Here is a 23,624-nt window from a genome sequence, read left to right on the forward strand (position 1 = left end):
TATTACTTAACTCAAGGAATATTATAAATATCCCTGATAAACACTGTTCCAAAATGCCTACGATACATGACTCTGTAACGTGTTATGAAACTATAAATATACGACCATCAAGTGATGTCAGTTTTTGTATTCACATCTTCTGTTCCAGCCTGACTTCGGTGCTGCTCTGCAGCTTCTTCAAGTGGAGATCGGTGGAGACATGCAGAGTACAGGTTGGGAAACATGAACACGTTTAGTTGACATCACTCGTACAAGGGCGAGAGCAATGTGTATTGGGGTTAGGCATAAAGTAGGCACGGTTGTTAGAGCAACTATAGAGAAACTATAAATTCAAACGTAATTTTAAATATGAAAGGTTTTAGATAAAATCATTGCCAGAGTATAATTCAAACTAAAGAGGTGACTGAATGTAGTTTTACGCCGCTTTTAACAATATTCCAGCAACATCAGGGCGGGGGGCACCAGAAATGGGCTTCACACATTGCACCCATGTGGAGATTCGAACCCCGGGTCTTCAGCGTGACGAGCGAACGCTTTAACCATTAGGCTATCCCCACCACCCCAAACTTAAGAGGACCAGATTTTGAGGCTTAAACTGAGTACTTTGCTAATGTGATTAAATGTTGCTTGAATGTTATGGCATTTAAGCACAGTACTTCATTCTGTTAACATAAAACATGTCAGTGGATTCTGTTTGTACAGAGGGGTCGGAAGCTTCTCACAACTGTGAGAATGTATGCCTCTGTACGAATTGCAGTAAATACATGGAAATCTGCTGATAAATAAATATTCACTCACAGGCATGTTAATCCACTGAACAGTTCATCAGCCTACCTACATGTCAGTCAGCTTCATGGTGGTTCTGTAGAGTCTGAGACGCCTACAGTTGCTGTCGAAAAGATTATCATTGATACTGAATGACTGAATTTTGTATTTTCATGATAATAATCAATATTTATAATGATCAACAACACTAAATGAAAATTCGCATGACAAAAACGTAGGTGTCAGATCTTTATCGTAACCTTTAAAGACGTTCAGCCACATCTATCTCCGGTGCAGTCTAACTATTTTTCCCCATCATTCACACTCAAGTGTCACAATGTAACTACAATTATATTATGTCACTGGATAAAATTATTTGTCCTTGAGCATTAGATAATGGCGCGACCTGATTGACTGGGCCGGTCACATTCTCTGAAAGTCACATACGTGTCGTATTGCTCAAGTGTGACACATGTTATAGTCTAATTCGCCCTTGACCGTGTTGGCATCTGTCGGGCTAATGATTAGTTCAAAACATACTTCAACTACATGTTGGTACTTATCACATACGATTGCCACCCATCATTATACTCCAGTTAACTGATAACATTCGGTAAGATATTTTACCTTGATCTAATTAGATAAGTCAATTTCTGCGGGTAGTGTCTTCACATAGGTGCTCCTTTTACATAATACCTGCACAAAGATTGAGCTTATCAAGCGTGTTTGTTATTTCTACCCGAAGTTGTTCACTTTGCGGTAATATGGACGTCGTGGCAAGGATCGTGCTGTTGTATTTCGGAGTGCAGGGTTGTCTGTGTTCTGAGAGACTGACATATGTGTTCGGGGACGATGGTGGATTAGGAAGACGGTTCGACGGAATCGGAGCAATCAGTGGTGGAGGGGTAAGTAGGTTTATATTGGAATGAGGAATGTTTTATGCTCTAATAGCAGCTCATTCATTTATCGATCCATCCATTCATTCATTCATTCATTCATTCATTCACTCATTCACTGTGGAATTTCTATTGGTGAAATTCTCCTTGTAAGTGGGAAGTAGTTGCAATGTGGTATATATCCAAAAGAATAAATAAATCTAGAAAACTAAATTAAATCCCAATCCCATTAGATCGCATTCTTATTTCTGTAACCACATGATATTTCAGTCATAACATACATACTAAATACAGTGTACATATAATTAAAGATCTCTGCATACAACTGTCCTCTGTGATCTTCCTCTTGTGACCTTGTATAACACCCCAGAGATGACTACCTTGAAGTGAGCTACCTGTATGTTGCAGCTGATCCTTCAAATGCAGTGAGTCGCCAATCAACACTTTCTCTTCCAGGCAACATCCAAACTGTTGGTTAACTACCCTCAAAAGCAGCGGGATGAAATACTCGATTATATGTTCAAGGTAACCCAGGTGATGTAATCACAGGAAACTTCAGTATTGCAGAAATTCTATTCAGACAAATCACAGTTTCACAATCAATAACCTCAGGTTCTGATTAGATGTAGATCCTTCTATCCCATGTAAAAACATTACAACTCCAGATGATTTATTACACCTGTGTCAGGACTACAACGTGTTATGAACTATAGGTACACGTCCAGCTGAGTGATGTTAGTTTTGTATTCACATCTTGTTCCAGCCTGACTTCGGTGCTGCTCTGCAGCTTCTTAAAGTGGAGATCGGAGGAGACATGCAGAGTACAGGTTGGGAAACATTAACACGTTGACATCACTCGTACAAAGTAGGGAGCATTGGGGTCGACAGAAAGTATATACGGTGGTTAGAGCAAGTAGAAACAATACAAGTAAACTTCAGATATTATAGTTCAAAGTATGGAGGACCAGATATGGAGACTTTGACACAGTACATTGTATAATTGGTCAAATGTGACTTCAAACTATGGCATTAAAACAGAATACTTTAACAGCAATCACATAAATAGTGTCAGTGGATTCTGTTTGCATAGACGGTTCGGAAGCTTCCCACATGCGCCAACCTGACGAAGAAAACTATGAAAGAGGCTATGAATGGTGGATTATGCTGGAAGCTAAAAAGGTAAATATGACAATATTCATCCTATGATTGTACAAATTATCTACATGTATGTGTATCAAAACGTATTTTACTTCATTGATGGACTCTTCTACCTTTTGCATCGGACTTCTTCCCCAGCGGAACCCCAATATCAAGCTGTACGGCCTGCCCTGGGGTTGGCCTGGCTGGGTGGGAGGGGACACAGGGGACGTGTACGCCAACCCTGAACAGACAGCCATGTACATTGTCAAGTGGATCCTGGGTGCCAAGTCGAAATACGGACTCTACATCGACTACATTGGTGTGCGTGGGTCTTTTGTTGAAACAATATACCACATTCATTTACATTTACATTGCGTTTATCGTTGTTTGATAGATAACTTTTAGGCAAATATATATCGTTCATTCATTCAAATAGTAAACTGGTACATTTTACTGATATTATTAAATAGACACGTTTCACATGCAAAAACAACACACTGAGACGTCTAATTTTGTTTTACAGATATGGAATGAGAGCCGGTACACGACCACCTACATAAAGGTAAGGAACTGAATCTAGACTAGGAACAATGAGGTAATTTACATGTCATGTACAACATTCGACGAACATGTCACCGGCGTTCTATAACCACAGGTCCTCCGGAAGATGCTAGACCAACATGATCTTCAGAACACCCTGATTGTTGCTGCAGATAACGGCAGAGACTGGGACCAGATATCATCTCAGGTTCTAGCTGATCCAGACTTAGCTAACTCTATGTATGCTATTGGGTGAGTTGTGTCTTCATAAACTGGACAAGTAAGAATTGAAAACTGGATACCTGTGGCATCTGAACAAACGTCTAGTGTTCACTGTATGACCTTAAGACTAAATTGGCATCAAAGTCATGAGCATGTCCGTAGTTTCATGATTAATTAATGTATTGGGTTATTCACACCAAGCATAATTTGTTTACCATTTCAGTGTGCATTATCCTGGGACCAACAGCTCTCTGCTAGCTTTGGACACTGGAAAACCACTGTGGGCCTCAGAAGATGCTTCTCGCAGCCTATTTTTAGTAAGGACATGTAACATGTTTTGGCTTTGTAGTAGTGGGTATAATATGGAAACAGCAGATGAACACTGTTGACTTAATCTTTCAGAAATTGCTTGCGAAAAACGTTTGTCTTAAAACCATTCCATGTAAACAGGTCGGTTAGCGAAGTGGAGAGTTTGTGGAATTCCATTTGCTATATCATGGCAGTTTATATGATAAGGACATCCATATATGTTTTACGAACTGATGCAGATAACTTTGCATTGCGAAAATGCATCACTGCATCCTTACCCCGACAGGTTTATACTGGGTTTATACATAGTTTTTTATCCGTTCCATTTCCGACGAGTCAAATACTGTTCAAACGAATTTTCACCCCTTCTTTGAGAAAATAGACACCCTGAAAACTATTTATATTTGCGTAGTTATCCTTTGTAGATTTTGGTTTTACGGCTCTACGTGCTATCCTCGACGCCCATAGAATAGCTGGCGATACTGTCACTGTGGTACGTCAAGCAGTTGTAGTAGCATAACTATTTAATTATGTAAAATAGTATCCAGAGTTCCCCAAAAGGCTTGCATTGGGACGGTTTGTTCTGATTACAGAACAAGTGCGTTTGTTTACAACCAAGAAAATAGCGATATGCAAATTTGTCAGTGGCAGTGGCAGAAATGATATACTGCGCCGGATGTTTGAGGAAGCTTAGTTTATGACGACACTAATTATCCTTAAGTGTTACATAACGAAAAACACTTTCTGTTGTAGCGCTGGAATTTAAACTATGTCAACGGATTCATGACTGGGTAAGTACCTTTGTTGACATGTAAATTTTTGTTTGTCTAAATATCTTTCATAAATGTGTAAAAAGAAATAACGACCTTTAAAGAGTTGCTGCCATTTTGAACATGCGTTCATTGGTCACGTTTCCCTTGTATTCAGTTCATTTCATTCGTCTACGACTATCTGTGGTCATACATGCCACACCAATGTCCACCAAAGTTTAGCTATGTTCATGTACGTGTTTGAACGCTAGATATCGTTGCTATGTGATCTCTTTTGTCAGGCACATGCAATATCAATTTACCCACAACCGTATTTAAAACTACTCGCGCTAACCATTGTAAGATAATCTACACAGTACAGTAATATGGCCAGTACTGTCGGCGTTCTATGAGGGTCTTCCTCACCAAGGGGCTGGCTTCATGAACGCCTCAGAACCATGGAGCGGCTTCTACACAGTTCCAGTTGATGTGTATCTTGCAGGTAGGGAATGGTAACGAATAACAATAAAAATCCCAAAATAAGTAACCTAGTCAACAAGAAACATTGCAGAATTTGGCTACATGTGACTTACCATAACAATCGTAGAATGATTTGTTCGTAATAAATACATGTGTAGGATGTGCCTGCTACATCATCGAGAATATGTTTAAATGGAACCCATCCTTAACATCCTCATTCCATCAACAGTCAGGATTGTCCATCTTTCTGACCCTAACTTATTTTAAGAACAACTATTGTCACTGCATCTGTTTTCTCCGCTCATTCAATCTACTCGATTACACTTATATAAGTGTATATATAGCTCACAGTACCCAGTTCACGAGACCTGGTTGGACGTACTTGAGACACGGTTCCGGGGTCGGTAGATTCAGTAATGGCGGCATATACGTGTCTTTGGTCAGCCCGGATCAGAAGGACTTCACCATTGTCATTGAGACAGTTGTAAGTTATTGACAATTTTCATCAGTGAGTTCAAATGAACGTGGATACAGACAGTTGATTTTTTATCTCGGCACCGTTTTTTTAGAAGTGATCAGTTCATACACACATGTAAACTGCCATCAGCATGGGATAAAAATGATATTATGTTAATTCTTCACGTTTCCTTAATATAACCCTTAAAATAACAATGCTTAGATTTTATATGAACATAAACATACCAGCGCCTTGAGCATGCACTGGTTGCCTGGATATGTGCGCTATATAAATATCCGATAATAAAAAAAAACATGGTCACTTTTTGACAGTGAACTGGCAAATCATCTGGTATATCGGTAAATATCGAGAGTTGATTTATGATTTAATCGTTTACACGCATAAACTACATTCAAACCGGATCAAAATGCTAACAAGAGCAAAGTGTTTACGTATTTCTTTATTTAATAGCTTAATACAATCCTTGACATAGTATAAGCATATTATATACGTGGTACGTAACATGCTCATTTACAGAATGACAGCACTACTGGTATTCCAGCTGATTCAGAGAATGTCACCTTGCAGCTTCAAGGCAGCTTTGTGAGTGATTTGATACCATTTGAAAGAATACTTGACATGTATGTACGAGTGTTATATAACATTGGTAGAATTATCAGTCCTCCCATTATTGACCTATTCCTCACTGCATATCACCTTATGTATCTACAGAAAACTGTTCTATGTTCCAGGCTTCGATTACAACGCTGACTGTTTGGTTCACTCAGCTGAACATATATAATCTTTCAGACTCTTACGTCTTTGAGAAACAACCACCTATGCAGGTATGTATTGTGCAGAACATGGAGTGAATAATAATTCTTGCGCAGAAACCTGAATGCGGACTTTTCCTGTTTACAAATGTCCCTCTCAATATCTTCAACCTATCATTTGCAGGTCATAGATGGGAAGATAAACATGAACCTTGGCGTAAACCAGGTGTACACACTGACCACCCTGACGACAGGAGGCAAGGGCTCCTACCCTCCTCCTCCTTCGTCTAAGCCATTCCCTCTGCCATATATGGATGATTTTAATGGTCAGTAAACCCTTAATAACCAAATCCTTTAACCAAAGCATTTCTTGAGGTGTCAAATCAAACCATATAGATTTTACTTGAGCCACAATATGATTTGAAATGCCTCGTTTCTGAGACTTAAATCAGAAAAATAAAGAACCGAACAGTAAAAGATCAATGAATGCTTTTGCGCACAGTACCACGTGTCATTATATGATTGGTATATGCATTCTAGTAATCTGTACCAGGTTACAGTGAGTATGAGGAACCGTACATGATATCTCCTCAAACTGGAGCATATGAAGCCACGACAGTGGGTGGTGAACATGACAAGGTGATGAGGCAGGTGACCACACGGAGGCCGGTGTCCTGGTCCACTTGGTGTCCAATAGAACAGGCTGGAGTATCGCTGGCAGTGGTAGGCGAATATTACTGGTAAGTACTGCTTGAGAAAACGCAGTTCGAAACATATCTAAAGTACCATTTCTCTTTTGAACAAACAGAAACACACTGACACATATTGCCATACACTATCACATACTGTCACTCTGGTACTTAGTGCTACACTGGGCATCACACTAACACCCAGTTGTACACAGTGTCATATTAAACTGCTATTCCCTTCAGGTCTGAGACATACATCCAGTGCCAAGTGTCAATCAACTTGACGTCACCTGTCAGAGCCGAGGGCGTGTTCCTGGCCGCCAGAGTGGATCATGGAGGGTGTCACGCGGACAACAACACAGGGGTCTTCTTTTACTTCTACCCAGAGAACAAGACGTATCTGATCAGCTCTGATCTTGGTGAGAAGCGCCTGTGCATATCACCAATAATATATTTTTGTGATATGCTTGATCGAAGATTTTATTTTATTTCTATTGATATTTAATATGTAAGATCAAAGATCAGATTTCGCGTCGTCCATGGATATTCTTGCATTCTTTATCTAAGATTACCTTTTCATTACTGACCCCCCTCAACGGTAATGGGTGAAATCCATATCGCCGCATGGGAGGCCATAAAGCTGCATTTAGTACGCGTCAAAAAACACTACACATCTCGACGATACCAAGCCAGGAATTGGCAAATAATCTGTTGAATTAAAAGATGACTAACCGAGAAATCCGCGATCAAAACATGGGAGATCCAGACTGCATACACTCGTGCTTGGTTGATGTAGGAAGATACCAAGCCAGTTGTCGAAATTAACGAGAGATGCTATACACATCTACATGCTCTGCTTCCGTTACTTGCTTCAGATGACCAAATACTTATTACCTTTGTCTGTTGCAGAGAGGAAGCACGTCCTTACCAAAGGAATCATCAACAATGTTAACATATTAGAGTGGAATGTGATCGGCCTGTTTGTTCAGGTGAGGTTTATAGTATACAGCGGCAATGTTGTATGTAGATCTTTCACTTGTTCATTAATGTATGGTGGTTGTTTTATTGTTGTTTGTTGTTGTTGTTGCTCCTGAACTGGCTATTATAGTTTTTTTAAATATTGCGTTTGTTGTGAAACAAGCAATATCCATGACATATTTTACTTTGTACACATATCAAACAGGGTCTTCTGCCAACCACGTACCAAGGGTACCATGATACACACCTTTATTTCATATACTGAGAAAGTTACTTGATTCGTCTCATACAAGAGCTTTCTGAGAGTTAAGTTCTTGAGTATTACGGGGCTTGTTAAATTAAAACTGAAGGTTGCCAGCATAATGAAGCACTCATGTCGTCTCGGTACGCTGGCACTGTGGCCAGTTCACTATGTACAGCGGTACTGAGGATGGTACTGAGGTACTGATGGTAACCATTTGTAGACATAGATCCCCGGTTGTTTTCCTTGATATTGTTTTTTTTTCTCTTTTTTTGTAACAGGGGACGACAGCGGCGGCATTTGTCAATGGTGAAAGTCTTTTCCACGGAACACCAGTTCCTGCAACAATTAAGTCTGGATTTGCTGGTCTCGGAACGGCCAGTTTTGGAGAAGCTGACTTTGATAACTTTATGATTTCTCAACCTGAAGAAGGGATTAGAAGAATGAAAGAGTCATACAAGAAACAAAAGATATAAAAAATAGATATTTCATGCCCCTTATTGGTTCTCTGTACCGAAGGAACCACGGTTTTTTCAGTTTCTGTCCATATTCCTTACAAGGCATACAAATGACAGGAGACAGTTCCAGCTTAATTCTTTGTGAATTCAATAATAAAATAAATACGTGCTAACTTTACTGTTTTGTTGTCAGTCAGGGTAAGGTTAACGATGGCAAAATCATGTCACCGAGATACAGTTTATATTACAACAACCATGAGCGAAATTGGGGGATCTATTTTTCCACGAATTCTTCCGTCCATGTTTCCTATACCAGACCTTATTCACTGTAGTATTCGTCCTTACTCTCTTCTGTACCCTTCCGCGCTGCCTGGTGTACATATCATTATCCCTGTTGTATCCACCCTTAGTAACCTTGGTATCTTATTTTCTGTTTGTTGTTTAATTAGAAAGTTAGCATTCATCCAGAAATACGACGGCAATCTGTAACCAATCGATTCCAGGTCAGACAATCCATTAATTAACATCATGAGCAGAGATCAGTTCAGTTTGACGACACTGCGACAGTATGTTCTTGAAGACATTCGATGGTCTGAATGCATGTAACGCCGTATTCAACAGTCGTGCTGCTACAGAATAGTTCACAGAATGAGCAACGAGCTCTTCCTTTCGGGGAGATATAGCCCTCAGCAGAAGCAAAGTGACCCTTATGAAAAGTGCCATTGTACTGATTGTTGTCTTCCCAGGGGATGACTACGGGTGACTATAGTCACAATCTATCACGTCAGTTGTTGCAACTGCCAAGTCTGCATTTGCCGATCTAGTAGGAATTGTAGAAAGTTGTAATCAGTACCTATCCAAGCCATGACTCTTGAAGGCTGATCAAACAGAAAACAACCATATGCAAGTACATGTGGAGGATAGCAATAAAATGTGATGATTTAACCACCACTTCAATCGTTGGCTTCTGACCTCTATCCTTGATTAATTATAATCATTAACCTCACGGTTAATCTTTCTCGGGGCTCTTCTTCCTTGACGCCCTGTTAAAATCCTGTTTGAAGTAGATCTTCTGCTAACAGAATTAGGTATATCTGTTAACATAATTAGGTAAACCCGCTTGGTTACTATGGCATGCCATTAATATCTTTTGATTATAGAATAAAATAACTGGTAATTGTGAAGTTTTATTCAGACTCGTACATATATTGTACAAAGAAGTACGACTCTGGACATTTCAAGGAACTCATGTTCCAGAAGGACGTGTTATTTTCACATTGTCGAAATCCGCGTATCCCAGTGATCCAGTTCCTACAGCCACAAACCCTTGGTCCGGCTCAGCCGGGAGGTCAGAGTAGGTGAACACTGTTTTATTGTTGACCTTGCCCATCGCTGTTGTTCCCTGCAATATGTGGAAGACCACGGCACAGAAGGTAACATTCAACAGATAACATGGGACTTCCCACAGGTGTGGAACGTGTGATTACATTCCTGTCATAATTCTATGTGGTTATGGTTATCTTAGGTTAACCCTAAGATATGTTTCAACTGTAAAACGTTTTGTTTTGTTGTTTTTTAAAATGAAAATATCTTTACACAATAGCGGAATTTCGCCAATGTCCTTGTGATACTTTAATGTGGGTTTGCCAGCTGTTCGAACCTTATATCCAATTTACCACTTTATAGCAAAGATAAAGGGATATAGAGGGCACTGTATTAGTCTCGTCGTCATGACGTTGTACATAAAAAAAATGAATATCGGCAAGAAAAATATTTTACGGTCGGTAGCAGGATGCAAACAAAATTCGATGAAGCCATAGAATCAGATAAAAACCTCTATCCTCTATGTTCAAATGCCTTCACTCACTTTAAAAGTACATCCACGCTATTTGTAGACCACTGTAACGCTACATGTATGACACCTGGTGTCCGTGAAGCAGTGTTGGAATGTTTACACCGAGAAACAGATAAGTATGTTACTCCAGTTAAAAGCGAAGGTCAGTCGGTTCAGGGAAATGTCCTGTGGCCTCTAAGTCATATAATTAGATGAAAGACCAGAGTGCCCTAAACGTATCCATTCATTAATACGAGACACACTGAGAGAGTTTATCACATTTACCTGACCATGTAGAAGAAGCTGTTCAAGGTTCTTAAACTACAGCGATCACGTAGTGCCAACTAACACTTACCTCAACACTCAAGGATATGTTGTTCCAACCTTTGTTGACGCGCCCAACTCCACCGCCTTGTAATATGCTCTTTCGATCTGAAGTGAACGTCAAAGCAGTGATATCAGGTGAACGTTTGAAGAATACCATGTCAGTGGTACCAAGTCAAGACGTTGTTTATCGCGTAATTGACAATGAGGAGATACGACTACTGTGATCTGAACTTATTTAACAATATAAAATGAAAGGGAAAACTGCATCCACTAAGCATATATGAATTGACTGGCCCTCGTATATCGTTTACGAACTTTCTAAAGAGCACGTAAAGCACAACTGTCTAACATTCATCTTTCAAGATCAGTATCTGCAAATGAGGACCTTCACCCTTCAAATGGAACGGAGAAGGGGAACTCACCCAAAGTAGGGGCAAGTTGATAGGTGTTATCTTGAGGGTAGAAAAAGAAAAACACGCCCTGTGATGAGTTGGTTTTGCATCCTCTCTTTGAGACCCTGGCAGCAATGAAGACTCCTTTGGACGCATCCGTACCATCATCATACACATCAGCCTCCACGTAAATGTGCGTCCTGGAACACGTGTACACACAGCAAGGTGTGGTTTGACGGAATGTACATTGGTCCACATTTCTAAAGCATTTCAAAGATTTCATCTTCACCACAGACACCGAGTCTCAGTGGACATTACACAATCTGCCAATGAACAAAGGAGAGAGTGACCATCTGAGGTGGTTCTACGAAGTACTAAATGAATATATTACCACGACGTCCCCAGTGATAGGGTTGCTCCTCTGTTATACCAAGGATGTAATGGTTCATGCAACGGATTGGGGGTGGGGGTATGTGGTTGTCTGGATGTGTGATGTCCCATCCCTACCGCCAGTTATGAAGAGATTTATAGAAAAAGCGGATTTAAACGAAAACTCTTGCAAATAGTGAAAGTCAATGGAAATGCTATTATGTTGTTGTTGCTATTATTACTTATGAAGTTAAAATAGCTAACTGTGGATGAGCTAACTGCACGACTTATGCTATTGCTAATTTAACGGCTTCTTAGTTATGACGATTTATATTACTTTCTATAATTTCTACGTTTTAAGCAAACTACTTTAGAAAAATATTTACTATGCGGAAAGGCAGATCCGCATACGTCACATATATATTTTAGTAGATTTAAAACAACTTCAAAACCACATTTTCTGCTGACGTAAGCACCTGTAGATCGCGGGACAATTCGAGCCGACCACTGGAACGAACTGTAACTGTTAGATATTACGATGATAAATTAACTTGATCTTATAGCTACATAGACATATTTCTTGCACACAAGACGTATATGTAATAATAAATAATCATATTTTGAACAGTTATAAAAATGTGTAAACGATCTCGGAAAAGTTCTCGATCGTCTACGATTAAGGCTGACTATTACAGTACACGTGCGAATCGAAGAGCATTTCAACAGTTACCCTGCATGTAAAGATGTTTGTAAAAGCCCCAAAGAATCATAACTGTGTCGAAATGTATATCACAGGAGATTAATCTAATGTGTGCTTCGTGATATCATGTGTGCTGATGTTTGCAAGCGAAGTATTGTTTTATACACTGAGAATGTATCAGTTATTTATATATTTAGCTAATGTAACAATACGAGCGATTACTTCCAACAAAGGGAGACTCGACTGCAGTTAGCAAGTCTTAACTGGGTTCAAGACACTGATCACCCATTACAATAAGTTTCTTTTTGCTCTGAAATATTACTAAAACATTTCACGTTTCCGTCGTCAGTTCAATGAGATGTAAATACGTTTCATGCGTGTATTACCAGTTCGTATTTCCGATTATAGCTATCCCAGCTGCAGTCTGGTTACAAAAGGGTATGGTCATCCTCAGGGTCATCTGGCGCATCACCTGACCATGGCTTCCCCCAGCTTGGTGAACTTCAAATGATCCGATCTCCTGTGCAAATAGATATGGCTCCTCGTCTATTCTGTAACCTGACAACACGGAAATAACTTCAATGGTAAAACGTTCAATGTACACAGTGAATAAATATGGGATTGACACAGCCAAAAGACCAGCTTTTAACCGTGCAAATAGATATGGCTCCTCGTCTATTCTGTAACCTGACAACACAAAGCCAACTTACTATTATTTTTCTTCAAATGCAATAATTGTTTGAATATGTGCGATGAATAGATCTTCGTTACAATTTTGGCAGCCCGGCCTTAGCGTGTTACGGGTACGGCGAAAAAATAGATGATTATACTAGCTCTGGCAACGCTATAAAGATATTCCTTAGTAGACTTAATCCAAGCAGACATTATATCAATTCTGGCAGTCTGGTTCTCACAATTTGCTGTTTTTAGGACAAGCAAAAAAAAGGCCACTTTGGATATGGCCTGACCTCCTATCGGAAGGATCGCTGCAGAGTACAGAAAGAATGTGAAGTATGCGGTTACCAGTCACTATATATGTCAGAGGAAATTCTACAATCTATCAGATCTTACTTTCGAAGTCCTGTGTGTACGGCAATGGGAAGGGTTTAGATGGAGGAGGTGTTGGGTGTTGTCCCTTCCGGCCGTGGCCGAGAGTGGTCAGAGTGAGAAGCTGGTTCACGCCGAGGTACACGTCCAAATGGTTGTTCTCAACCTTCAAGAAGAACCCCTTCACAGTCATACCTGTACATACACCTTTTTAACACCATATAACATTTCACATTTATACATGTGCATTGTGTTCATGCAGGTGTTGGTTTTTAGGCATGAAGGAATTTCAAACATTTCCCGAGAGCAAGTGCTATTTTAACTAAGCAGAGTGGGTCATTGCATTTTAGTCAACAATATTAAAGCCTCGTTAGGGACACGGGGAAAAAGTACATGCTCATTGGTCACAAAATATACATTGGTTAACGACCTATATAACGCTTCATGGGCCAACATACCACACTTGTTCTCACTTGTATCAGCGTGCACAGCACTTGTACAGCAAAGTGTACAACAAACATACAATATCGTGGAACTTTACCCTTACATCAACGGGTATATCTTAATTCAGGACACAGTTCCGACCGTCAGGAAATTGTATGCATAGGCGGCTTATGAAGCGAGAAGTTATTCTAGTCTTGGACTATGAAGCATAACTCTGTTCGATGCTACGACGTCCACCAGTTTCGACATGGGAACGCATGAGGATCCTGGGGTTACCTTGAAATGCATTTCTTTATATTCACCACCAAAAAAGAACCTTGATAAAAGAATGTGGCCAAATATCGCCCAATGTCCTATTCCTTTCTGTCTGAAAATGACTAAATATGAAAGCATACCATTACGGGAGGCAACTGTTTGAAGATGGTTGGTTCACCGGGAACGTGCAGCTGCGTGAAGAACGAGTTGAAGTGTGTTACACCAGCCTGGAAAATAACCCAAAGTAAGTTCTTTGCCATGCTATGACGATGTGGAAAAGATACCTATTCCCGTTGCAGTTTATATGTTCATGGGTTCGTATTTCGTAACAAAACTCACCAAACTTCCATCAAAGACGAGAGTGATGTTTTGAGGCGAAACGCTAAACCATTTGATAAGTTCCGGGCGGGAGCATATTGATCCATTGTAAGTCTGAAATAAAACACTCTTATCAAAGTTGGTGTTTTTTACCATTTTCTTGTAAAACTGGCCCAGGAGTAAAGTGATTTGGGGACAGGAGGTTATGGCTCCATACAGTGGATTACCCAAACAGGACCACAAAATACTTATGGAGACATGAGTGAACGAGTGAGTATTGTTTTACGCCCTTTTAGCAATATTCAAGCAATATCACGGCGGGGACACCACAAATGGGCTTCACACATTGTACCCATGTGGGGAATCGAACCCGGGTCTTCGGCGTGACGAGCGAACGCTTTAACCACTAGGCTACCCCACCGCCCCTTGGTCTGGGAATCTCCATAATTTCAGAAATGAGTGAGGTAGTTTAGTTTTACGCCGCACTCAGCAATATTCCGGCTTTATTACAGCGGTCTGTAAATAATCGAGTCTGGATCAGGCAATCCAGTGATCAACAGCATGCGCATCGATCTACGCAATTAGGATACGACGACATGTGTCAACCAAGTCTGACCACCCTATCCCATTAGTCGCCTCTTATGACAAGTATGAGTTACTGAAGATCAGTTCTAACCAACATCTTCACGGGTTTCAGAAATGAGTAAAACTTTAGAAATAGTCACAAGTGTTACCAAATGTAGAAGCAAGGCTAAAATATGTAAAAATGATGGTAGACGTTTTAAGGAACTATTTTTATAATGTTTGAAAATGAGAAAGTATTTTACCAAACTGATTTCTGAGGAAATAAGAAAACTAATCGTTTTGGGTTGCTGATTCGCTCATACTTACATTTTTACTAACGACAATACAAAATCGGCAGTTTTCACCAATTTTCAGACCTATGTTGGTGCATGAAATTTTCCGACAATCAGCAATGAAGGTTCAGTTGAACTTCAAAGTTATTCTTTTCATCTTCTATGGCAACTTTATTATCGGGATGAATTTATGTCAATCTGAACAAAGCAACAAGACATGCCATTAGTAGTACAATATTGTCATGTAACTGACAAATTTAAGGACGTCATTATTTATTTAAGATTAAATTTGCTCCCAGATAATATGTTAAGTCAGGTTATGAAGAGAGACGTGTAAATGTCCAGACCAGACGTCTTTACCATTGTCTCAATAATTATCGTGAAATCCTTGCCATCCGGGCTGACCAGTGCTACATAGCTTCCTCCGCGAGACAGTTTCCCAGCACCAGAACCGTGCTTCAGATATCTCCACCCAGCTCTGGTAAACTGTGTTGTGTGGGCTAAAACACATTTTATCTTTAAACTGCATAAAAACTGATGGATAATGTCGAACGTAGTTTGATATTAAGCTTAACAATCCATCAACGGAGCAAAGGACAACATAAAGGCAGGCAGTAACTAAGTAATATCCTGACTTTGTATCTGTCATGATCACAGATAATTTGCTTATGTTTATTAGATATTCACATTAGAGGATAGATAAAGGTATTATGGTATTGTTAAAATGGTATATTAACCTGGGGTTATACCATGCTAAGACTCTATGCTGGATTCAGGGAAGCAAGACAAGGTATGGTTGAGGTACTGTCAGGTAAATTCATGGGAACATACTAGATTCAGGGAAAGAAGACAAGGTATGGTTGAGGTACTGTCAGGTAAAATCATGGGAACATACTAGATTCAGGGAAGCATGACAAGGTATGGTTGAGGTACTGTCAGGTAAAATCACGGGAACATACTAGATTCAGGGAAGGAAGACAAGGTATGGTTGAGATACTGTCAGGTAAAATCATGGGAACATACTAGATTCAGGGAAGGAAGACAAGGTATGGTTGAGGTACTGTCAGGTAAAATCATGGGAACATACTAGATTCAGGGAAGCAAGACAAGGTATGGTTGAGGTACTGTCAGGTAAAATCATGGGAACATACTAGATTCAGGGAAGGAAGACAAGGTATGGTTGAGGTACTATCAGGTAAAATCATGGGAACATACTAGATTCAGGGAAGCATGACAAGGTATGGTTGAGGTACTGTCAGGTAAAATCATGGGAACATACTAGATTTAGGGAAGGAAGACAAGGTATGGTTGAGGTACTGTCAGGTAAAATCACGGGAACATACTAGATTTAGGGAAGCATGACAAGGTATGGTTGAGGTACTGTCAGGTAAAATCATGGGAACATACTAGATTCAGGGAAGGAAGACAAGGTATGGTTGAGGTACTGTCAGGTAAAATCACGGGAACATACTAGATTTAGGGAAGCATGACAAGGTATGGTTGAGGTACTGTCAGGTAAAATCACGAGGAACATACTAGATTCAGGGAAGGAAGACAAGGTATGGTTGAGGTACTGTCAGGTAAAATCACGGGAACATACTAGATTTAGGGAAGCATGACAAGGTATGGTTGAGGTACTGTCAGGTAAAATCACGGGAACATACTAGATTCAGGGAAGGAAGACAAGGTATGGTTGAGGTACTGTCAGGTAAAATCACGGGAACATACTAGATTCAAGGAAGGAAGACAAGGTATGGTTGAGGTACTGTCAGGTAAAAATCACGGGAACATACTAGATTTAGGGAAGGAAGACAAGGTATGGTTGAGGTACTGTCAGGTAAAATCATGGGAACATACTAGATTCAGGGAAGGAAGACAAGGTATGGTTGAGGTACTGTCAGGTAAAATCATGGGAACATACTAGATTCAGGGAAGCATGACAAGGTATGGTTGAGGTACTGTCAGGTAAAATCAGGTGGGAACATACTAGATTCAGGGAAGGAAGACAAGGTATGGTTGAGGGGTACTATCAGGGTACTGTCAGGAAGAAAGGTCATGGGAACAGGTACTAGATTTAGGGAAGCATGACAAGGTATGGTTGAGGTACTGTCAGGTAAAATCATGGGAACATACTAGATTCAGGGAAGCAAGACAAGGTATGGTTGAGGTACTGTCAGGTAAGGTAAAATCATGGGAACATACTAGATTCAGGGAAGCAAGACAAGGTATGGTTGAGGTACTGTCAGGTAAAATCATGGGAACATACTAGATTCAGGGGAAGGAAGACAAGGTATGGTTGAGGTACTGTCAGGTAAAATCATGGGAACATACTAGATTTAGGGAAGCATGACAAGGTATGGTTGAGGTACTGTCAGGTAAAATCATGGGAACATACTAGATTCAGGGAAGGAAGACAAGGTATGGTTGAGGTACTGTCAGGTAAAATCATGGGAACATACTAGATTCAGGGAAGCATGACAAGGTATGGTTGAGGTACTGTCAGGTAAAATCATGGGAACATACTAGATTCAGGGAAGGAAGACAAGGTATGGTTGAGGTACTGTCAGGTAAAATCATGGGAACATACTAGATTCAGGGAAGCAAGACAAGGTATGGTTGAGGTACTGTCAGGTAAAATCATGGGAACATACTAGATTCAGGGAAGCAAGACAAGGTATGGTTGAGGTACTGTCAGGTAAAATCATGGGAACATACTAGATTTAGGGAAGGAAGACAAGGTATGGTTGAGGTACTGTCAGGTAAAATCATGGGAACATACTAGATTTAGGGAAGCAAGACAAGGTATGGTTGAGGTACTGTCAGGTAAAATCATGGGAACATACTAGATTCAGGGAAGGAAGACAAGGTATGGTTGAGGTACTGTCAGGTAAAATCATGGGAACATACTAGATTCAGGGAAGCAAGACAAGGTATGGTTGAGGTACTGTCAGGTAAAATCATGGGAACATACTAGATTTAGGGAAGGAAGACAAGGTATGGTTGAGGTACTGTCAGGTAAAAATCATGGGAACATACTAGATTCAGGGAAGCAAGACAAGGTATGGTTGAGGTACTGTCAGGTAAAATCATGGGAACATACTAGATTCAGGGAAGGAAGACAAGGTATGGTTGAGGTACTGTCAGGTAAAATCATGGGAACATACTAGATTCAGGGGAAGGAAGACAAGGTATGGTTGAGGTACTGTCAGGTAAAATCATGGGAACATACTAGATTCAGGGAAGGAAGACAAGGTATGGTTGAGGTACTGTCAGGTAAAATCATGGGAACATACTAGATTCAGGGAAGGAAGACAAGGTATGGTTGAGGTACTGTCAGGTAAAATCATGGGAACATACTAGATTCAGGGAAGCAAGACAAGGTATGGTTGAGGTACTGTCAGGTAAAATCATGGGAACATACTAGATTCAGGGAAGGAAGACAAGGTATGGTTGAGGGTACTGTCAGGTAAAATCATGGGAACATACTAGATTCAGGGAAGCATGACAAAGGTATGGTTGAGGTACTGTCAGGTAAAATCATGGGAACATACTAGATTCAGGGAAGGAAGACAAGGTATGGTTGAGGTACTGTCAGGTAAAATCATGGGAACATACTAGATTTAGGGAAGGAAGAAGACAAGGTATGGTTGAGGTACTGTCAGGTAAAATCATGGGAACATACTAGATTTAGGGAAGAGAAGACAAGGTATGGTTGAGGTACTGTCAGGTAAAATCATGGGAACATACTAGATTTAGGGAAGCAAGACAAGGTATGGTTGAGGTACTGTCAGGTAAAATCATGGGAACATACTAGATTCAGGGAAGGAAGACAAGGTATGGTTGAGTAGCACTGTCAGGTAAAATCATGTCAGGTAAAATCATGGGAACATACTAGATTTAGGGAAGGAAGACAAGGTATGGTTGAGGTACTGTCAGGTAAAATCATGGGAACATACTAGATTTAGGGAAGGAAGACAAGGTATGGTTGAGGTACTGTCAGGTAAAATCATGGGAACATACTAGATTCAGGGAAGGAAGACAAGGTATGGTTGAGGTACTGTCAGGTAAAATCATGGGAACATACTAGATTTAGGGAAGCATGACAAGGTATGGTTGAGGTACTGTCAGGTAAAATCATGGGAACATACTAGATTCAGGGAAGGAAGACAAGGTATGGTTGAGGTACTGTCAGGTAAAATCATGGGAACATACTAGATTCAGGGAAGGAAGACAAGGTATGGCTGAGAGCTGAGAGTTAATCAGAAAAACAACAGGGAATCATAAATAATGGATATAATTATATAAAAAATAATTTTTGGTTGTGTCAACATAAATATATTTGTGTGAAATACTTCAATGTCTTGGAAATAGGTAATTTCTGCTGGATATGTCAAATGTATGCTGATGAGCTCCTTGATTAAAACAGAAGTTCTTCGTCATAACCATTTCACTGGAAAATTAGTCAAATACCCCCAACACCACGTACCTGTAGCCCAGATAGGACTAGATACTTCATAATGACCACTCCAAGGTTCAAAAGCGTTCATCAGACCGTGACCAAAGTAGGGAAGGTCAAAATACCAACTTGTTATCATCGCCCAGGCAATGGTGCTACCAAACAAAAATGCATGCTGTTAGAAGTCCATCGATTCGACTGACATTCCAAAAGTGGTTTTAGTAAATCAAATTTCTTGTGTTTCTGAAATGACAGTTTTTATTGCATTATTTAGCCACAGCTAACCGTCACATTGTTTCATTTCCCCAAATGTATGTATGATATGAAGGTTCTTAGAATATGCTTCACCGTTTAAATTTTCTTACCCTGTCAAATTTCCGTTAACATAGCCTTGATTCAGTGTCTACAAAAGAATGAATATGAATATCATAATAGACCGCTGTTGACGATATTGAGGCAATATCAGAGCATACAGAAACGGATAGCCAACCACAGTGCCACTCTTTCGACCACATTTCTGAAGAGATGTGCGTGTGAGAATATTCATGTTCATTTATGTCAATACCCATCCTGCATAACTGATGTGTTTTAAGGGCTTAACGTCAAATACCGCGTCTCAGCCATGTTTTCTCAATGATATTGTTTGCCGATCATCTTCAAATAGTTACTTCCAATTCCATGATCAACTCCTACATGACCCCGTTACGGTTACCGTTGTTTGTTTACAACCATAAGAACATATGAAAACTATCACTGATGAAGATCACTCACCCTGGCCCAGCATCCTGCTCCCGTCTGGTTGTTGGGGGTACTGTAGTCCTCTGACGCCCAAAGTGGCTTCCCGTGGCGATGGCAGATTTGGAGGAAAAGGTCTCTGCGTGGTGCACCCTGTAAACAGATGTAGCATGAACAATACAATCATTACACATATTGATATCCAAAATTGTACTGCATGGTTGCAATGTCGAAAATAATAGTTCACATCTTTTAATGTTTGGAACTATATACAAGCATATGTCAAAATATTCTTTGATCAACTTGTCAATCCTCCTTAACATGTAACCTTACCGCGAATTCGTAAGTCTTATATTTACAAACAAATTAATATCGATGATCACGATGGCTGGCTATCTCACTGTGTCATCGTACCCCGATGGTTGTACATATCATGTCTACTACTATCTACCCTATTCCATAAATTGCCGCTGCCAACTGTGGGTCTGCAAGTATGTCCGCTGTTAATGTCACCCAGGAGAAAGCGCTGGCATAATCCGCAGCGATGATCATTGTGTTCTGTAAACCATTTGCATCAAGGTTCTTCCTCAACGTCTGAAAAACACAAAAATATCATTTACATTCATCAGTGAAGGGTCCAGCTATCTGAAACATATTTGTTTTATTACATATGCAAGAGTATTACTTCAAAGAAGGTATACTTACCTTTATATATGTTGTGTTGTACATCCTCTCATTCCAGATCTAACAAAGAAACGGAACAGATGCATCAATGTAATCTTTCGTTTTACCGAGAAGGGCGTATATGTGTCTTTATCAAGGTGGAGATGTTGCCACAGAGTGGCATCAGTAGAATAGATATAGAAGACCAACACTTAATTTAAGGGTGCGCCTTCTTCATATTACACATGGGTGATTGCTCAACTATCATTATCTATCAGTTATTAATATAATATCATTACTAGCTGAGTACTGTTATATTTACATACCCCAACGTAATCCACTGTTATATTGTGGTGAACTTTAGCCCCATTATCCACTTGGCGACGTACATAGATGTCCGATCAGGGTCATCATAGATATTCCCGGTGCTTCCTCCAACCCAGCCAGGGAATCCCCATGGGAGCCCATATATCTTTATGTCTGGATTACGCTGTAGAAGTTAGAGGAATGAAAAGTGTTTGTTATGGGAGCTTGTATTGAACACACAGCAAGAAACGTCATACTATATCCAAAAAGAAAACTCATTTCAACTCAAATCAGTTCATTTACACTGAATGTGCTGGAGAAGGATTCAGGTTAATATGAATTTCAAAACTACAGTGTAAGTTCTTTAGTGATTCTATCTATTATAAAAGGTGTAATGAAATATAACCTACTTTCACTAAATATTCCGATTATCAAGTCAATGATTACGGAAAATATGTATCGAATAATTGAAGATAATAATAATATAATGTTATGTTAATGATAATTATAGTTTGGATCAGTGCAGCATGTATTGTTCAACTCCAGCTATTGCGAACGCTATGGTACAATCCGTTCGTCAGTTACTATGATCATGCAGTATTATCACTTCTCCCATCAGACAGGACATCAAGTTCGCTATATCAGAATATTGTTATGGGAGCTTTTATTGAACACACAGCAAGAAACATCGTACTATATCTGGTCCGAAAAGGGAACTCATTGTGATCATTGAATGGGTTCATTTATACCTCCCTGTGATAGAGTATATTTATAGGGTGTAGGTTTGATATGGATTTCAAAACTTCAGGGCAAGCTCTTTAGGGATTATATTTATTCTGAAAGGTGTTATGAAATATAACCTGCTTCACTAAATGAGTTCGGGAAAATATGTGTCGACTAATGGCATATATCTGTACTGTATAGTGCTTTGTTAATGATAATCATTACAGTTTGGATCAGTGCAGCATATATTGTTCAACTCCAGCTATTGCGAACACTATGGTACAACCAGTTCGTACTTTACTATGATCATGCAGTATTATCTCGTCTCCCATCCAACTTCGTTACAACTGGACTTGTACCTTCTTTGCCTCCAATATGAGCCACCATTCATAACCCCGGTCATAGTTCTCCTCGTCCGGTGTTCTCATGTGGGTGGACTCGGTCCCATCTTAATGACATATATACATGTAGCGTGAGTTTAGGCTGTTGTAATGTATTTACCCGCATACAAAACATCTTTTAGAAACATATCTCATATACCGTTCTTTTAAAATAAATGTACTATTGTTTCTTCTGAAGTCTAATACTGGGACAAGTGTCCAAACGAATACAGGTACAGGGACAGACTAACTCGTGGCTATGTAAGCTTACTGGACAATTGATCACTCGGAACATTAGATGCGGTATATCTATTGGATATGTAACTATATGTCTTACCTGTACTTTGGGTGTCACTCCCAATTTCGACTTTAAGAATATGAAACGAAGCTCCAAAGTTTGGCTGAAAGAGGCATGCGGAGACAATTTTAAAAAGCTCAAATATGAAGATACCATATCATGATTCGGAAATATACATCTGTTCTACAAAAGCTTTACCATCAGTGCGGTTCGTGGATTATGGATCAGAGCAATGTAAGGATGATTCCGGGTAGTTTTACCTTGAACAAGTAATCCAGAATCTCACTTCTTTGGCGTTCAGGGTATCCAACCAGGAGTTTTGACGTTGCCTGCAAGAAGAAGGTTTTGGCAGGGATGGAGGTACAGGGTTACAAGAACGTTGAAATTTGAAGGACCAGAGTTCACCCCCCCCACACACACACACACACACTGGCGTCGTAAGATTTACGTTGCAATCTGCTCCTAATACTGGACACAGTCTTTTTGGTGAGAAATCCAATATATGGAAACCATTTATCAATCAATTGCGTGAAAATTCCAATTATGTCTAGAATAGGTTAAATATGTTTACCACATTATGTACACTGTGCAGAATATCAGAAAGAGCGCCTTACCCCGCCTCCGCTGATGGCTCCTATCCCATCAAATACACGGCCCAGACCAGGAGTGTCGTCAAAAGTGTACATCTCATACGATGAACCAAAATTCCATAGGACTAAACTTAAAACCGATGTAAATAACATGTGCTTGGAAAAACGAAACCTGAGCATTATTGGGTTGTTGTTGGGTGCACACAAACACCTATACGTATGACCCTGTATGT

At 39.9% G+C, this 23,624-nt stretch overlaps 2 protein-coding genes across 2 annotated transcripts in view; one reads left to right on the forward strand and one right to left on the reverse strand.

The window, feature by feature from the left end:
- The window catches only part of LOC124258275, a 30,359-nt gene extending 21,484 nt beyond the window's left edge, over positions 1-8,875 (forward strand). The window contains exons 18-37 of the mRNA XM_046692342.1: positions 149-212; positions 703-734; positions 1,407-1,670; positions 2,118-2,186; positions 2,425-2,488; positions 2,752-2,840; positions 2,958-3,122; positions 3,325-3,363; positions 3,457-3,593; positions 3,787-3,880; positions 4,626-4,663; positions 4,999-5,123; positions 5,446-5,585; positions 6,096-6,161; positions 6,311-6,403; positions 6,516-6,657; positions 6,885-7,071; positions 7,264-7,439; positions 7,930-8,009; positions 8,521-8,875. Of these exons, the coding sequence (XP_046548298.1) occupies positions 149-212; positions 703-734; positions 1,407-1,670; positions 2,118-2,186; positions 2,425-2,488; positions 2,752-2,840; positions 2,958-3,122; positions 3,325-3,363; positions 3,457-3,593; positions 3,787-3,880; positions 4,626-4,663; positions 4,999-5,123; positions 5,446-5,585; positions 6,096-6,161; positions 6,311-6,403; positions 6,516-6,657; positions 6,885-7,071; positions 7,264-7,439; positions 7,930-8,009; positions 8,521-8,715 (2,259 nt within the window). The 3' untranslated portion in view covers positions 8,716-8,875. The remainder of the gene's footprint in view (positions 1-148; positions 213-702; positions 735-1,406; positions 1,671-2,117; positions 2,187-2,424; positions 2,489-2,751; positions 2,841-2,957; positions 3,123-3,324; positions 3,364-3,456; positions 3,594-3,786; positions 3,881-4,625; positions 4,664-4,998; positions 5,124-5,445; positions 5,586-6,095; positions 6,162-6,310; positions 6,404-6,515; positions 6,658-6,884; positions 7,072-7,263; positions 7,440-7,929; positions 8,010-8,520) is intronic.
- A 996-nt stretch (positions 8,876-9,871) lies between these two features.
- LOC124258373 (galactocerebrosidase-like) lies at positions 9,872-23,624 on the reverse strand. Its single transcript, XM_046692465.1, is given in 20 exon segments — positions 9,872-10,099; positions 10,887-10,963; positions 11,281-11,450; positions 12,706-12,877; positions 13,391-13,532; positions 14,206-14,292; positions 14,405-14,497; positions 15,601-15,740; positions 19,727-19,851; positions 20,062-20,099; positions 20,468-20,532; positions 20,535-20,584; positions 20,883-21,025; positions 21,137-21,175; positions 21,421-21,464; positions 21,467-21,584; positions 22,483-22,571; positions 22,841-22,904; positions 23,062-23,130; positions 23,416-23,624. Coding segments are annotated over 20 exon segments (2,037 nt in total). The 5' UTR covers positions 23,572-23,624; the 3' UTR covers positions 9,872-9,943.

The sequence above is a fragment of the Haliotis rubra genome, unplaced genomic scaffold, assembly GCF_003918875.1.
Source record: "Haliotis rubra isolate DU_JTF1 unplaced genomic scaffold, ASM391887v1 Scf69, whole genome shotgun sequence".
Taxonomy (NCBI): domain Eukaryota; kingdom Metazoa; phylum Mollusca; class Gastropoda; order Lepetellida; family Haliotidae; genus Haliotis; species Haliotis rubra.